The sequence below is a fragment of the Ranitomeya imitator genome, chromosome 6 (assembly GCF_032444005.1).
Source record: "Ranitomeya imitator isolate aRanImi1 chromosome 6, aRanImi1.pri, whole genome shotgun sequence".
Lineage (NCBI taxonomy): Eukaryota > Metazoa > Chordata > Amphibia > Anura > Dendrobatidae > Ranitomeya > Ranitomeya imitator.
Window position 1 is genome coordinate 314690535 of NC_091287.1, and position 16720 is coordinate 314707254.

The following is a 16720-nucleotide window of genomic DNA, read 5'->3' on the forward strand; positions in this document are numbered from 1 at the left end:
CAATTTTGCATTGAAAAGTCAAACTGCGCTCCTTCCCTTCCGGGCTCTCCCATGCGCCCAAACAGTGGTTTACTGCCACATATGGGGTATCAGCGTACTCAGGACAAATTGGACAACAACTTTTGAGGTCCAATTTCTTCTCTTACCCTTGGAAAAATAAAAAATTGGGGGCAAAAATATAATTTTTGTGAAAAAATATGATTTTTTATTTTTACGGTTCTGCATTATAAACTTCTGTGAAGCACTTGGTGGGTCAAAGTGCTCACCACACATCCAGATAAGTTCCTTAGGGGGTCTACTTTCCAAAATGGTGTCACTTGTGGGGGGTTTCAATGTTTAGGCACATCAGTGGCTCTCCAAACGCAACATGGCGTCCCATCTCAATTCCTGTCAAGTTTGCATTGAAAAGTCAAATAGCGCTCCTTCCCTTCCGAGCTCTCCCATGCGCCCAAACAGTGGTTTACTGCCACATATGGGGTATCAGCGTACTCAGGACAAATTGGACAACAACTTTTTGGGTCCAATTTCTCCTGTTACCCTTGGTAAAATAAAACAAATTGGAGCTGAAGTAAATTTTTTGTGTAAAAAAGTTAAATGTTCATTTTTATTTAAACATTCCAAAAATTCCTATTAAACACCTGAAGGGTTAATAAACTTCTTGAATGTGGTTTTGAGCACCTTGAGGGGTGCAGTTTTTAGAATGGTGTCACACTTGGGCATTTTCTATCATATAGACCCCTCAAAATGACTTCAAATGAGACGTGGTCCCTAAAAAAAAATGGTGTTGTAAAAATGAGAAATTGCTGGTCAACTTTTAACCCTTATAACTCCCTAACAAAAAAAAAAATTGGTTCCAAAATTATGCTGATGTAAAGGAGACATGTGGGAAATGTTACTTATTAAGTATTTTGTGTGACATATCTCTGTGATTTAATTGCATAAAAATTCAAAGTTTGAAAATTGCGAAATTTTCAAAATTTTCGCCAAATTTCCGTTTTTTTCACAAATAAACGCAGGTACTATCAAAGAAATTTTACCACTATCATGAAGTACAATATGTCACGAGAAAACAATGTCAGAATCACCAGGATCCGTTGAAGCGTTTCGGAGTTATAACCTCATAAAGGGACAGTGGTCAGAATTGTAAAAATTGGCCTGGTCATTAACGTGCAAACCACCCTTGGGGGTAAAGGGGTTAATGTTAATGTATTACATTACTGGCAATTCAATGGAACAGCTGTCATGCAATTCTACATTAGACCTATAGGGGCCACTGCAGGTAAACTGTCTTCCTAGCTTCAGCTTCCTCCAGCAAATTCAGCTGATCGTTATACAGGGTATATTTTCTGACGAGCTTCTTTAAGGATAATATATGCCTTTATTAAGTCTCATGTCTTATGTGAAAATAAGAGAATTTTGACAATAGAATAATCTAAGTACCTAATTCTTTAGGTTTGAGCTTAAAAGAGAACTTCAATTTTATCCAAAATTGCATTGGTAAAATAGTTATAAATATTGAGCTAAGTGAGCGTAAATAATTTGTTTTGCACTGACTTTTTGCTCATTTTCCTCAACATTCAGCCTTCATCCTGGTAGAGGGCCTACTGATGGCAAAGATTAGTGTGAATTGTATGGAACAAGCATATTGCAAAATCAATAATAGCACCTACTATTCCATGACAAGAATGATGTCATTCCGAGACTCGAACGCATCATACAATTGGATGAGGTTAGTGTGATTCAGCTGGTTCATGACTTGTATCTCGTTTTTCACTTCTTCCTGTAAAAAAAGGTTACATTTTGTTTAATACCACTGCTGTCATCTTAAACGTTGTGGTCATGCGGAAAGTGAAAAGCTACAAAGGTATTTCTTGTTCAACAACTTCTAGGTCAGTGGATACAAGCAGCAATCTTTTCCATATAATGTTGCCAATTTTCTATCATATGGATTTCTAGGCATACAAATTGGAGACATATATTATATAAACTTTCATATGTCTTGGAAAAGAAAAAACCCAGCCACAAGTTGGCCAGTCGCCATTTCATGCATCATTCCAGTTCAGTTCTTATACATGATACAGAATATAAACAGGAAGAAAAGGAGTGTCAAAGTCCAGAATATCATATTAAAAAGCCGTAGCAAACTTTATTACACAAACTACACAATAAGAAATATCAAAAGTAGATCAAAGCAGGTCAGAAACCATCAAATGTATACATGCGGTAAACCATATACACTTAGAATACAAAGGTGTCAGGGGAAAACATCACGGTATGCCGGACAAAAAGCAGGTCACATAATACATCCCATAATATGGGTATCAGGTGCAAATATACAAAAACGAGGCAGTCTGCAGGGTCCCATAATCACTCATAGCGTCATACGCCGTATCCAAATTGATTATATGCATACATACAGGGATCCGCACATGCCATTAAATCACCACCATCATGCACTTACCCATATTTCGTATAGGGGGAGTAGCCTGCGTTTTACCCGGCGGCCCCGGACGCGCGTTTCGCGGATTAGCTTTATCAACAGGGTTACATTGTTCCTCTGTCTCCTGTGTCTATATATAACAAGCAAACCGGAAGTGTCACCGGTGTTCAGCGCGTGCGCACCGGAGCGCCACACCATCCACTCCCACTGGCCGTCATTGCAGGGCGCACATGAAGCGGAAAACCGCCATGTGACGTCATAGAATGTGCGCCCCGCAGTTACTGATAGCCACCAGAGGGGAACAGTGAGAAAGGCGCCCAACGCGCACGCGCACACGCGGCGGCCATGTTAGAGAAGCCCACTAGGCGCGGCCATATTAATGAGAATACGAAGGTGATGGGTAAAAGATTACCTAGTGCTAATGATAAAATCCATGGCACATATCAGCGGTCATAACCAATGAGCGCTGCATGTGCAAACATATTCATGTGTTAATATAAAATACAATTAACGTAGTGCCAATTCTATACAGTGCAATCTAGCAGTGATTTTAGCTACACCATTGTATAAAAATTGTGTACAAGATCATGTGTAAAAAATACACTGGGCCATCCCAGTTGGTCAGTTCTTGAGGAACAGGCGGGTTTGCTCTACGGAGGCCCGATTTGAAGGGCAGTCCGTCGCCCTAACGGAACGGTTTTTGGCCCGGGGATACAGTCGTCGTAGTATTAAGGCAGGATATAGACGGGCTAGGTCGTCACGTCGTGGCGACCTACTACTTCAAACTGAACCAAAGAAATCAACTCAAGACTCCGTGGTTAGGTTTATCTCAACTTCAAATTGTCGCTGGGACCTGATCCGGGAGAGTCTGAAGAGACACTGGCCAATTCTTATGACGGATAATGTCTTGGCTTCACAACTCACCCAGTCTCCCCTCATGACACAACGCAGGGGGAGAAACCTGAGAGACAACCTGGTGAAAAGTCACTATGTGGCAAAGACCAGGAGTTTATTTGGCACAGGTGACCTAAGACAAGGCTGCTTCCCCTGCGGTTCATGTGTCGCGTGTCCTAACATCCTTAGATGTGGGGCCTTCAAAACATCTGATGGGAGCAGGGAATTCAAAATCCGGGAATATATATCCTGTAATACTACATTTGTGATATATTACGCTACATGCCCCTGCTCCCTCATATATGTGGGCCTCACATCTAGGGAACTTAAGGTTAGGACGCGCGAACATGTACGGGACATTGTGGCTGGGAAGGAGGCCATAGACATATCTAGCTTAAAAACTTTACCTAGGCACTTTCGACTGTACCACCGCTCCGATCCCACTGGCCTTAGGCCATGTTCACACAGTGCGTTTTTTACCGCGGAACCGCGGCGGTTTTGCCGCTGCGGTTCCGCAGCTGTTTTCCATGCAGGGTACAGTACACTGTACCCTATGGAAAACAGGACACACTGTGCACATGGTCCGGAAATTGTAAAAAAAAAGACGCGCTGAATAGCTCCCGGAAAAAAGAAGGAGCATGTCAATTCTTTTTCCGGAGCCGCAGCGGTTCTGCACCCATAGACCTCCATTGTGAGGTCCAAACCGCAGTAAAACCCGCAGATCAAAAATATATCTGCGGGTTTTACTGCGGTTTGATGTGCAGAACCGCTGCAGCAGGAAGTGCGGGGAGCGGGCGGAAGTGCGTGGGCGGAGTGTGGCTGCCCCCCCCGTGTTCCGATCCCGCCCCCCGTGCTCCGATGCCCCCCCCAGTGCTCCGATGCCCCCCCCCAGTGCTCTGATGCCCCCCCGTGCCCTAATCTCCCCCCCTTATACTCACCCGGTGTCCCGGTGTCCGTCCGGCCGTCTTCTCCCTGGGCGCCGCCATCTTGCAAAATGGCGGGCGCATGCGCAGTGCGCCCACCGAATCTGCCGGCCGGCAGATTCGTTCCAAAGTGCATTTTGATCACTGAGATATAACCTATCTCAGTGATCAAAATAAAAAAATAGTAAATGACACCCCCCCCCCTTTGTCACCCCCATAGGTAGGGACAATAAAAAAAATAAAGAATTTTTTTTTTTTTTTTTCACTAAGGTTAGAATAGGGGTAGGGGTAGGGTTAGGGGTAGGGTTAGGGGTAGGGTTAGGGTTAGGGGTAGGGTTAGGGGTAGGGTTAGGGGTAGGGTTAGGGTTAGGGTTAGGGTTAGGGGTAGGGTTAGGGGTAGGGTTAGGGGTAGGGTTAGGGGTAGGGTTAGGGGTAGGGGTAGGGTTAGGGTATTTTCAGCCATTTTAACCCTAAAAAAATTCCTAGAAAACACACAGACTCTGGCTAGAAAACTGCATCAAAAAAACGCATCAAAAAACGCATCAAAAAACGCATCAAAAACGGACCAAAAAAGGACCAAAAAAAGGACCTGCGTTTTCTGCCAAGAGCTGCAGTTTTTTAAAAAACAGTCAGGAAAAAAAAAGGATGGAAATCCTGAACGTGTGAACATACCCTAAAAGTGAGGGGCATTGATAGGGTTCATGGTGGTGTCAGGGGTGGCAATATGGCTAAAATCCTGGCACAGCGTGAATGCAAGTGGATTGTCACCCTTGACACCATCACCCCTAAAGGACTTAATGAACAATTGAGCTTTGCCCCTTTCCTTTGATTTGATTTGATCTATCTATTCAGTCTGGGCTGGCCATTTTTGTTTTGTTTGTGGGGTTTTTTCGTCCGTCCTGTGTGGCCTACCTATAATGGGATTTATTTGCTCTGCTCCTCTCTTATGTAGGATAATCTGGGTCCCCATACTCTTCTTCTTTTAATTGTTTTGTTTTCTTTGTGTGTGTTTTAATTCTATTTTTTATTCTTTAGTTATAGATTGATATAACAACCAAGTCGTCTGATGTCCTCTACTGGCGCTGGCCTTCCTCTCTTGGGTTCTAGATATGGATGCCTGAAGATTGTAATGAGACACATATCTCTTCAATGTCCCACGTTATTAATATGCACTCTTTGTCATGTTAAATCTATTTCATGTATTTTTTACACATGATCTTGTACACAATTTTTATACAATGGTGTAGCTAAAATCACTGCTAGATTGCACTGTATAGAATTGGCACTACGTTAATTGTATTTTATATTAACACATGAATATGTTTGCACATGCAGCGCTCATTGGTTATGACCGCTGATATGTGCCATGGATTTTATCATTAGCACTAGGTAATCTTTTACCCATCACCTTCGTATTCTCATTAATATGGCCGCGCCTAGTGGGCTTCTCTAACATGGCCGCCGTGTGTGCGCGTGCGCGTTGGGCGCCTTTCTCACTGTTCCCCTCTGGTGGCTATCAGTAACTGCGGGGCGCACATTCTATGACGTCACATGGCGGTTTTCCGCTTCATGTGCGCCCTGCAATGACGGCCAGTGGGAGTGGATGGTGTGGCGCTCCGGTGCGCACGCGCTGAACACCGGTGACACTTCCGGTTTGCTTGTTATATATAGACACAGGAGACAGAGGAACAAAGTAACCCTGTTGATAAAGCTAATCCGCGAAACGCGCGTCCGGGGCCGCCGGGTAAAACGCAGGCTACTCCCCCTATACGAAATATGGGTAAGTGCATGATGGTGGTGATTTAATGGCATGTGCGGATCCCTGTATGTATGCATATAATCAATTTGGATACGGCGTATGACGCTATGAGTGACTATGGGACCCTGCAGACTGCCTCGTTTTTGTATATTTGCACCTGATACCCATATTATGGGATGTATTATGTGACCTGCTTTTTGTCCGGCATACCGTGATGTTTTCCCCTGACACCTTTGTATTCTAAGTGTATATGGTTTACCGCATGTATACATTTGATGGTTTCTGACCTGCTTTGATCTACTTTTGATATTTCTTATTGTGTAGTTTGTGTAATAAAGTTTGCTACGGCTTTTTAATATGATATTCTGGACTTTGACACTCCTTTTCTTCCTGTTTGTATCTACCTGGAGTTGTCCATTTAACCAGACACCTATCTGGTGTCTTGGGAAGGGTAGATGCCCTAAAATATATGAGTTATTGGTGCCTTCTGATTATATATATACATGTAATTTTTCTGTGTTGTTCACAGTTTCCAATCTTAAGCCCATGGATTTTCGCATGCGAGACCAAACCTGGTTGTCTCGCCTACAAGAGGTGTTCAAGGGGGATGCTATCGGTATTTTAGATACGAGTAATGGGGACTCTAAAGAGAGGATTACTAAATTGAGAGCCTTGCTACACAGGCGGACGAAATTGTGGTGGAACAAGGCAACCCTGGGACAATATCTGACGCGTGGTTTAATCCCCAGGGGATTACGTATTCAGATTTTTCCATCATTCCCGATTGAGGATGAGGTCTTTAGAAGAGAGTGGGAGGAGACCGCCACGAGGTGTTCTAGGGGTTTCATTGAATTGCTTATTAAATTAGACAAAACAAAGCTATTGGACCTAGAAAAAGAAATTGATGGTATTCAGGCACTTATTAAAGAGGAATTGACACCAGACGCGCTGGAAAAATTGAATGGGGATTTGGATAAGGACTTCTCCAAGTGGGAACAAGAAATTAGTGCGGTGAAAACCAAAAAATTACAGCGGGATAACTCTGATTATCGTGAAAATAGAGTCTATCGGTGGAAGACAAATAGGGTCAAGAGTCGTCCACCATCTCAAATGAGATCAGAATCTATGTCATCTATGACCTCTATGGACGAATCGAGTGTCACATCTGACCAATCGACACTGGCGAATGGTGATAAGACAAAGAGAACCCAACCAGGTCGAGCTACAAAGGGGAAATATACTGCCAGTAAGAGAAAATTTACTTCTCCACCAAATTATGAGCGAAAAGCAAAAAATACTAACTTGGAGGTGATTAACCTGTCCACTTATCCCCTATCTGAGACCCAATCCGAGGTGCTTAAACTCGGCCTTAGCTTTGTTCCGTCTAATCGGTTTGATTTTTTCACAGCTCTAAAGGACACGCATCTGTTCTGCCGAAAGCTTCTTCTTAAGAAACTGCATGGTCAGAGAAACGCTGGTTCTGATTCATCTGATGATGCGGAGGCCTCGGCATTATCTGCCTTGGAGGATCTACTTAGAGAACAACAGCCTGACCATATAGGTAATTTTCCAACGTCGATTGTGCCCAGATCTGTCGCCTTCCCCCCCTTGTCTCTATGCCCTCAAGTGGATATCTTCTGCAGATTGGTCACTGAGGATCTTATGAAGATACCCAGAAACCTATATAGAGACAATCTGACTCCGGATCAGAGGAGGGCATTGGAGGCGCTACAATCCCTGGATACAGTGGTCATTAAACCAGCAGACAAGGGGGGGAACGTGGTAATCTGGCCAATTGAAAAATACGAAAAAGAGGCCTTTAGGCAGCTCAGAAACAAAGACACATATAGAGCTTTGACTCAGAACCCTACTCAAATATTTATGAGGAAATTAGAGCAGATTGTGGCACCAGCCTATGAGTTGGGCATTATTCCCAAAAAAGTATTGGATGGTCTGATGCCAAAGTTTCCCAGGGTTGCCACCTTCTATATCCTGCCCAAAATACATAAGGACGCTGTTAATCCTCCGGGCCGACCTATTGTCTCTGGCATAGGAGGGCTATGTGAAAATGTTTGTAAGTTTATTGATTTTTATTTAAAGACACTGGTGGAAACCTTGCCCTCCTATGTCAGAGACACTACGGATGTATTGAGGAGGGTCGACGGACTGTCCCTGGAGGAGGGTATGCTCTTGGTCACAATCGATATAGAGTCTCTCTATACATCTATAAGACACGAAGATGGTTTGAGAGCTGCCCGCTTCTTCCTCGAGACCACCAACTGGGATGGCCATTTTGTGGAATTTATTTTGGAGTTGTTGGAATTTGTTTTAAGTCACAATTTTTTTGTGTTCAAAGACAGATTTTATTTACAGACACAGGGTACGGCAATGGGCGCGGCATGTGCCCCGTCGTATGCTAATTTATTTTTGGGGTTTTGGGAACGACACATCTTTCAGGGCGACGGGGCGCATGCCGCGGACCCGGTGTTGGGCTGGTTTCGCTACATCGATGATGTGCTCATGATCTGGCACGGTGGCGAGACCAGCCTAACCAAGTTCATGCAGGAACTCAATAACAACAACTTTAATTTGAAATTCACGTACACCTGGCATAAGAGGAAGATTGATTTTTTAGACATTACTTTACATGTAGCCGAGGATGGATCCATTGAGACTGACTTATATAGAAAAGAGACATCTGTCAACTCTTTGTTGCATGCCTCGTCGGCACACAATTATTCAGTTATTAAGGCCATCCCAGTTGGTCAGTTCTTGAGGAACAGGCGGGTTTGCTCTACGGAGGCCCGATTTGAAGGGCAGTCCGTCGCCCTAACGGAACGGTTTTTGGCCCGGGGATACAGTCGTCGTAGTATTAAGGCAGGATATAGACGGGCTAGGTCGTCACGTCGTGGCGACCTACTACTTCAAACTGAACCAAAGAAATCAACTCAAGACTCCGTGGTTAGGTTTATCTCAACTTCAAATTGTCGCTGGGACCTGATCCGGGAGAGTCTGAAGAGACACTGGCCAATTCTTATGACGGATAATGTCTTGGCTTCACAACTCACCCAGTCTCCCCTCATGACACAACGCAGGGGGAGAAACCTGAGAGACAACCTGGTGAAAAGTCACTATGTGGCAAAGACCAGGAGTTTATTTGGCACAGGTGACCTAAGACAAGGCTGCTTCCCCTGCGGTTCATGTGTCGCGTGTCCTAACATCCTTAGATGTGGGGCCTTCAAAACATCTGATGGGAGCAGGGAATTCAAAATCCGGGAATATATATCCTGTAATACTACATTTGTGATATATTACGCTACATGCCCCTGCTCCCTCATATATGTGGGCCTCACATCTAGGGAACTTAAGGTTAGGACGCGCGAACATGTACGGGACATTGTGGCTGGGAAGGAGGCCATAGACATATCTAGCTTAAAAACTTTACCTAGGCACTTTCGACTGTACCACCGCTCCGATCCCACTGGCCTTAAAGTGAGGGGCATTGATAGGGTTCATGGTGGTGTCAGGGGTGGCAATATGGCTAAAATCCTGGCACAGCGTGAATGCAAGTGGATTGTCACCCTTGACACCATCACCCCTAAAGGACTTAATGAACAATTGAGCTTTGCCCCTTTCCTTTGATTTGATTTGATCTATCTATTCAGTCTGGGCTGGCCATTTTTGTTTTGTTTGTGGGGTTTTTTCGTCCGTCCTGTGTGGCCTACCTATAATGGGATTTATTTGCTCTGCTCCTCTCTTATGTAGGATAATCTGGGTCCCCATACTCTTCTTCTTTTAATTGTTTTGTTTTCTTTGTGTGTGTTTTAATTCTATTTTTTATTCTTTAGTTATAGATTGATATAACAACCAAGTCGTCTGATGTCCTCTACTGGCGCTGGCCTTCCTCTCTTGGGTTCTAGATATGGATGCCTGAAGATTGTAATGAGACACATATCTCTTCAATGTCCCACGTTATTAATATGCACTCTTTGTCATGTTAAATCTATTTTATGTATTTTTTACACATGATCTTGTACACAATTTTTATACAATGGTGTAGCTAAAATCACTGCTAGATTGCTCTGTATAGAATTGGCACTACGTTAATTGTATTTTATATTAACACATGAATATGTTTGCACATGCAGCGCTCATTGGTTATGACCGCTGATATGTGCCATGGATTTTATCATTAGCACTAGGTAATCTTTTACCCATCACCTTCGTATTCTCATTAATATGGCCGCGCCTAGTGGGCTTCTCTAACATGGCCGCCGTGTGTGCGCGTGCGCGTTGGGCGCCTTTCTCACTGTTCCCCTCTGGTGGCTATCAGTAACTGCGGGGCGCACATTCTATGACGTCACATGGCGGTTTTCCGCTTCATGTGCGCCCTGCAATGACGGCCAGTGGGAGTGGATGGTGTGGCGCTCCGGTGCGCACGCGCTGAACACCGGTGACACTTCCGGTTTGCTTGTTATATATAGACACAGGAGACAGAGGAACAAAGTAACCCTGTTGATAAAGCTAATCCGCGAAACGCGCGTCCGGGGCCGCCGGGTAAAACGCAGGCTACTCCCCCTATACGAAATATGGGTAAGTGCATGATGGTGGTGATTTAATGGCATGTGCGGATCCCTGTATGTATGCATATAATCAATTTGGATACGGCGTATGACGCTATGAGTGATTATGGGACCCTGCAGACTGCCTCGTTTTTGTATATTTGCACCTGATACCCATATTATGGGATGTATTATGTGACCTGCTTTTTGTCCGGCATACCGTGATGTTTTCCCCTGACACCTTTGTATTCTAAGTGTATATGGTTTACCGCATGTATACATTTGATGGTTTCTGACCTGCTTTGATCTACTTTTGATATTTCTTATTGTGTAGTTTGTGTAATAAAGTTTGCTACGGCTTTTTAATATGATATTCTGGACTTTGACACTCCTTTTCTTCCTGTTTGTATCTACCTGGAGTTGTCCATTTAACCAGACACCTATCTGGTGTCTTGGGAAGGGTAGATGCCCTAAAATATATGAGTTATTGGTGCCTTCTGATTATATATATACATGATACAGAATATTCACATAAAATAAATATTCATAAACTTATTTCTAAAGATCTTCATTGGTCCAATTCATTGTTACATTTTTTTAAAGTTATTTTTCTTTTTTTGTCTTGTGGTATTCATTGACATTTTTGTGGCAAATTCCTCAAAATGTGTTTCATAAATTTTGCACAAAATAAAAACTGCTTTTTGTTTTTGCCTTTTTTTAGACTTTTCTTGGTGCAAAAAGGCAAATGTTCAGCTTCAAATGTTGAAAGGAGTTGAGGAAAAATTTGGACGGACGTAAAAACAATCCAGAGGGACACATTTGTACAAAAAGTTGTACAAGTTTTGTGACATTTTAGAGTCACAATTGATGCATCAGACAAAAACAGCTGAAAATCCTAAACTCTGCCCACAATGAAGAATATTAAAAACATACAGTTGTGCTCAAAAGTTTACATACCCAGGCAGAATTTTTGCTTTCTTGGCCTTTTTTCAGAGAATATGAATGATAACACCAAAACTTTTTCTCAACTCATGGTTAGTGGTTGGGTGAAGCCATTTTTTATTAAACTACTGTGTTTTCTCTTTTTATATCATAATGACAACTCAAAGCATCCAAATGACCCTGATCAAAAGTTCACATACCCCATTTCTTAATACCGTGCATTGCCCCCTCAATGACAGCTTGAAGTCTTTTGTGGTAGTTGTGGATGAGATTCTTTATTTTCTCAGATGGTAAAGCTACCCACTCTTCTTGGCAAAAAGCCTCCAGTTCCTGTAAATTCATGGGCTGTCTTGGGTTGTCATTATTATTTAAAAAGAGAAAACACACTAGTTTGACAATAAATGGCTTCACCCAACCACTAACCACAGAACAAGGTAATTTGAAGTTATGAGACCAAAATTAACTTTTTGGCCACAAGCACAAACGTTACATTTGAAGAGAGGTCAACAAGGCCTATGATGAAAGGAACACCATTCCTACTGTAGAGCACGAAGGTGGATCGCTGATATTTTGGTGATATGTGAGCTACAAAGGCACAGGAAACTTGGTCAAAGTTAAAGGAAAGATGAATGCAGCTAGTTATCAGCAAATACTGTAGGCAAATTTGCAATTATCAGCCCAGAAGCTGCGCATGGGAAGTACTTGGAAGTTCTAACATGACAACGATCCAAAACACAAGGCTAAGTCAACCTGTCATTGACTACGGCAGAACGAAGTGAAAGTTCTGGAGTGGCCATCTCAGTCTCCTGACCTCAATATCATTGAGCCACTCTGGGGAGATCTCAAGGGTGCAGTTCATGATAGACAGCCTAGGAATTTACAGGAACTGGAGGCTTTTTGCCAAGAAGATTGGGTAGCTTTACCATCTGAGAAAATAAAGAATCTCATCCACAACTACCACAAAAGACTTCAAGCTGTCATTGAGGGGGCAATGCACGGTGTTAAGAAATGGGGTATGTGAACTTTTGATCAGGGTCATTTGAATGTTTTGGGTTGTCATTATGATATAAAAAGAGAAAACACAGTAGTTTAATAAAAAAAATGGCTTCACCCAAACACTAACCATGAGTTTAGAAAAAGTTTTGGTGTTAGCATTCATATTCTCTGAAAAAAGGCCATGAAAGCAAAAATTCTGCCGGGGTATTTAAACTTTTGAGCACAACTGTAACTGGTAAACACATATAAAACAAACCCCTAAAAAGGCAACATTTTAAAGAATATTAAGATGCAAATGAAAAACAGGTGAAAAACACAAAAAGTGAGATAAAAAGGCACAAATGCGTCAAAGAATCAGGCCCATTATTTTATTTCTGACAAACTATTTGAAGTCTGGTAATCCATCACTTATATACAGAAGCAGGCTTTGTTGTTAACATTGGGCATTTATTCTAAATCTATTACTGTTAACTCTTTAAAGACTAGGCATTGTTTTTTTGCCGCCTACTTCCAAGAGCCTTTCTTCTTTCCTCCCCTTTGTCAAAGAGCCATAATATTTTGTCTCCTGCCATCAACAGAGCCATATGATGTCTTGATTTTGCAGAAAGAGTAGTTTTAATGACACTATTCATTATACCTTAAAATAATGTAATAAATAATGTGCAAAAAATTCCAAGTGCTGTGAAATGGTGAAAAAAAATCAATTCCCTTAATCTTTGGGATTTCTTTTTCTGGCAGTCATTATCCAGTAAAAATGATCCAGCAATAGGATTAGGGAGATATTACATTTAGAATTATCTATTTTTAATTATCAAAGTGGTAAATTTTGGGAGGAAATTTGTGGGGAAAAACAATCCAAATACATACAGCTTCCGAGCGTCATAACATTACATGTAATACATAAAGGATGCTTACAGGTTCATGTATTCTCATTAGTTTCCTTGTTGCAGACCAAATTATGCCATGGTGTGTCATGTCACAAAGTTAGAAAAGCAAAAAAAGTGGTTTGGTACCGTGTTAGCCAGTAGAAAAAAAAATACAAAGTTAGAAAAGACACAAACCTTTTCCTTATGTCCTTTGACCTTGATGATTTTTGCTGCCAGGTTAAGTCCTGTGGATTTCTCTGCACATCTGTGCACTTGACCAAACCTCCCACTGTAAATGTAAACAGTACTTTATATTAAGAATGGATAGAAAAATAAAGTCGAACTACAATTACTGAAACCCATCATACTACATCTGAATATGACTTATGAGCATTTCAGAAATACAGAACACAGCTGGATAGGGACTTACCCACCAAGTACCTGAGTCTTCTCCACCGTGTAAAAGTTATTAATTTGAGCATGTTTGGCTGAAACAATTCTGTGATCAAAAGGGGCTGGAGGTGGAGGGGTGACATCTATAAAGGGGTTGAAAAGCAAATAGAAGGTTAAATCCAAAGGGAAGAAGAGTAAAGAATGACATTAAAGAAACTGCAGTATTTTGTAGCATGGTCATACCATATGCCTATTGCATAATACATCACCACTATAACAGCTGCAAATTGGGGGTGTGACAGGTTCCTTTTAGGGTTCGCTCACACTGGCGTATAAATAATCTGTCCCATTCTCATCCATAAGATTGTCACCCATGTGCTGTCCATATGCAAACCATTTTTTTTTAAACTCTGCAGCCATGTATCTGTAAAATTCGGATGCTAGACTATGGACTGTATGGCATGCAATTTATTTTCACACTGTCCAATTTTGGAGTGAAATCGTATCATGCTGTGACTTTTTGCTCATGCCGAATACAGCTGAGAAGTAATACACAGATCTGCACTGCCTTAATGAATAACGTTAGTTCGAGAGCAATCTGATTTTTTTTCAGACTTCACAAGTCTGATTTATGCGCAAGTATGAGGGAAAACTTAGTCAAGACCTGTTGGCCGACTTGAAATATCCATGTTGCCTGCAATTTCCTTGATATAGGAACATTCTTTAAATGTTCACACTGTGCTGTTTCTCTCTCATGGAGAGTCTGGTCACTGGGACCCACACTGATCATGATAATGAAGGTCCTGTATTTCTATGCTGCAGTAACACTGGTCACACATTTTATTTATTTTATTCATTTATATAGCGACATTAATTCCACAGCACTTTACAGACAGCATTATTACAGCCAATGTGTCTCACAATTTAAATTCCCTATTAGTATGTCTTTGGCATGTGGGAAGAATCCGAATGAAACCCACTTTAACACATAAACTCCTTACAGATGTTGTCCTTGGCGGGGTTTGATCCAGGATCCCAGTGCTACAAAACAAAAGTGCTACCCATTGAGCCACCTTAATTTCTACGAGAAAGATGGAGATGTACTTGGCTATCTCCATCAGTCCTATGGACACTGGAGTCACAGCATGCCTGACCACTTATATTGCTTTATTCTAGTTCTCACCAAAGTAAGGAGGAATATAACCCCCGGTGATCAGACGTGTACCTTTCATGGACACCTTTCATGGGGAAAACCTTTGTATCTCATTAGAAATTTGTAAATAAATTTGTCACGTCGTTCTGTCTGTATCTGGTTTTTGGCATGACAATGCATGTCTTTGCTTTAACCCTTTGCTCCTTTCCCCCTAATTTGAGCTGGGATACTGTTGGCCCGGTCACTAAGGGGTTAAATTCTTTGATATTTACTGAATGTCCACCCTTAAAAAATATTGCAAATTAATTCCCGATGTGCTTCACTACATTCGGACAGTAACAATATCCTTCGATCTTGTAACCAAATCACGAAACAAACCATACAGAGATCTGCACAAGAATTATTAAAGGGGTTGTCTGGGACTTAGGATAGGTCATCAATGTCTGATCAGTGGGGGTGTGACAACAAGGACCCCTGCTGATCAGCTGCTCCTGGTGTCAGCAGAGGTTAAAATTGCACAGTTACGGAGCTGCACAGTACAACTCTGTCACATGTATAGTGGCCATGGTTGGGTACTGCACATCCACTCTCTATTCAAATCAATAGGGGGAGGATGTGCAGCACCTGGTCACTGACACTATAGCATCAACGAAGCTGTGCAGCTTCATAACTGAGCAGTTCCAGCCTCCACCAACACAGGGAACAGCTGATCAGTGGGGGTCCTGGGTGTAACACCGCCACTGTTCAAATGTTCAGACATTGATGACCTATCCTAACGTTAGGCCAACAATGTTAAAGTCCTGGTCAACTCCTTTAAAGATTAACATATGGTAGACCTAATCACATATATTTACAAAAGGCTGGAAAATTTGGCAAACCTGAATTTACTATTGGTCCTCCACTGCTATGGATCCCCAAGAAATAGGAAAATAGCCATTCACTATATTACAGATTGTGGAAGAATTAAATGATTACTTGGGACATACAGTAAACATTATCTTCATCATCATTATAATGAAGTCACTACCAAAGTGCCAATCGTGACCTTAGGAGTTGTGACCACGCCAGGACCCTGAGGAGAAGGGGGCCTGCAACTAGTGCTGGGTGTTAACTTGATATAGTTTGAATAATAGCTTGAGTAATTTGTCCAATCAAATGAACGCCGCAATTCTAGATTGACCAAGAATTGGTGAAATTAATTTAAGCTAGTCAGAGAGATGAGACTCATGGAGTCTGACCTCTGCTGTTAATATTAAGAGTCCTCTTTGTTTCAAGTATGTGAGACTATTACTAACACAAACATACCCAACCAAAATGAGTATGGATTAGGGAAATAATTGAATTGCCTCATTAACCCCTTCATGACCCAGCCTATTTTGACCTTAATGACCTGGCCGTTTTTTGCAATTCTGACCAGTGTCCCTTTATGAGGTAATAACTCAGGAACGCTTCAACGGATCCTAGCGGTTCTGAGACTGTTTTTTCGTGATATATTGGGCTTCATGTTAGTGGTAAACTTAGGTCAATAAATTCTGCGTTTATTTGTGATAAAAACGGAAATTTGGCGAAAATTTAGAAAATTTCACAATTTTCACATTTTGAATTTTAAACCAGAGTTATGTGACACAAATTTGTTAATAAATAACATTTCCCACATGTATACTTTACATCAGCACAATTTTGGAAGCAAAATTTTTTTTTGCTAGGAAGTTATAAGGGTTAAAATTTGACCAGCGATTTCTCATTTTTACAACGAAATTTACAAAACCATTTTTTTTAGGGACCACCTCAC

At 41.8% G+C, this 16720-nt stretch overlaps 1 protein-coding gene across 1 annotated transcript in view; it reads right to left on the bottom strand.

Moving 5' to 3' along the window:
• Positions 1–16720, bottom strand: part of MYLK4 (myosin light chain kinase family member 4) — a 61411-nt gene that overhangs the window by 28007 nt on the left and 16684 nt on the right. Inside the window, exons 2-4 of the mRNA XM_069732297.1 lie at positions 13813–13918; positions 13578–13671; positions 1671–1780 (exon numbers count right to left, since the gene is read on the bottom strand). Of these exons, the coding sequence (XP_069588398.1) occupies positions 1671–1780; positions 13578–13671; positions 13813–13918 (310 nt within the window). The remainder of the gene's footprint in view (positions 1–1670; positions 1781–13577; positions 13672–13812; positions 13919–16720) is intronic.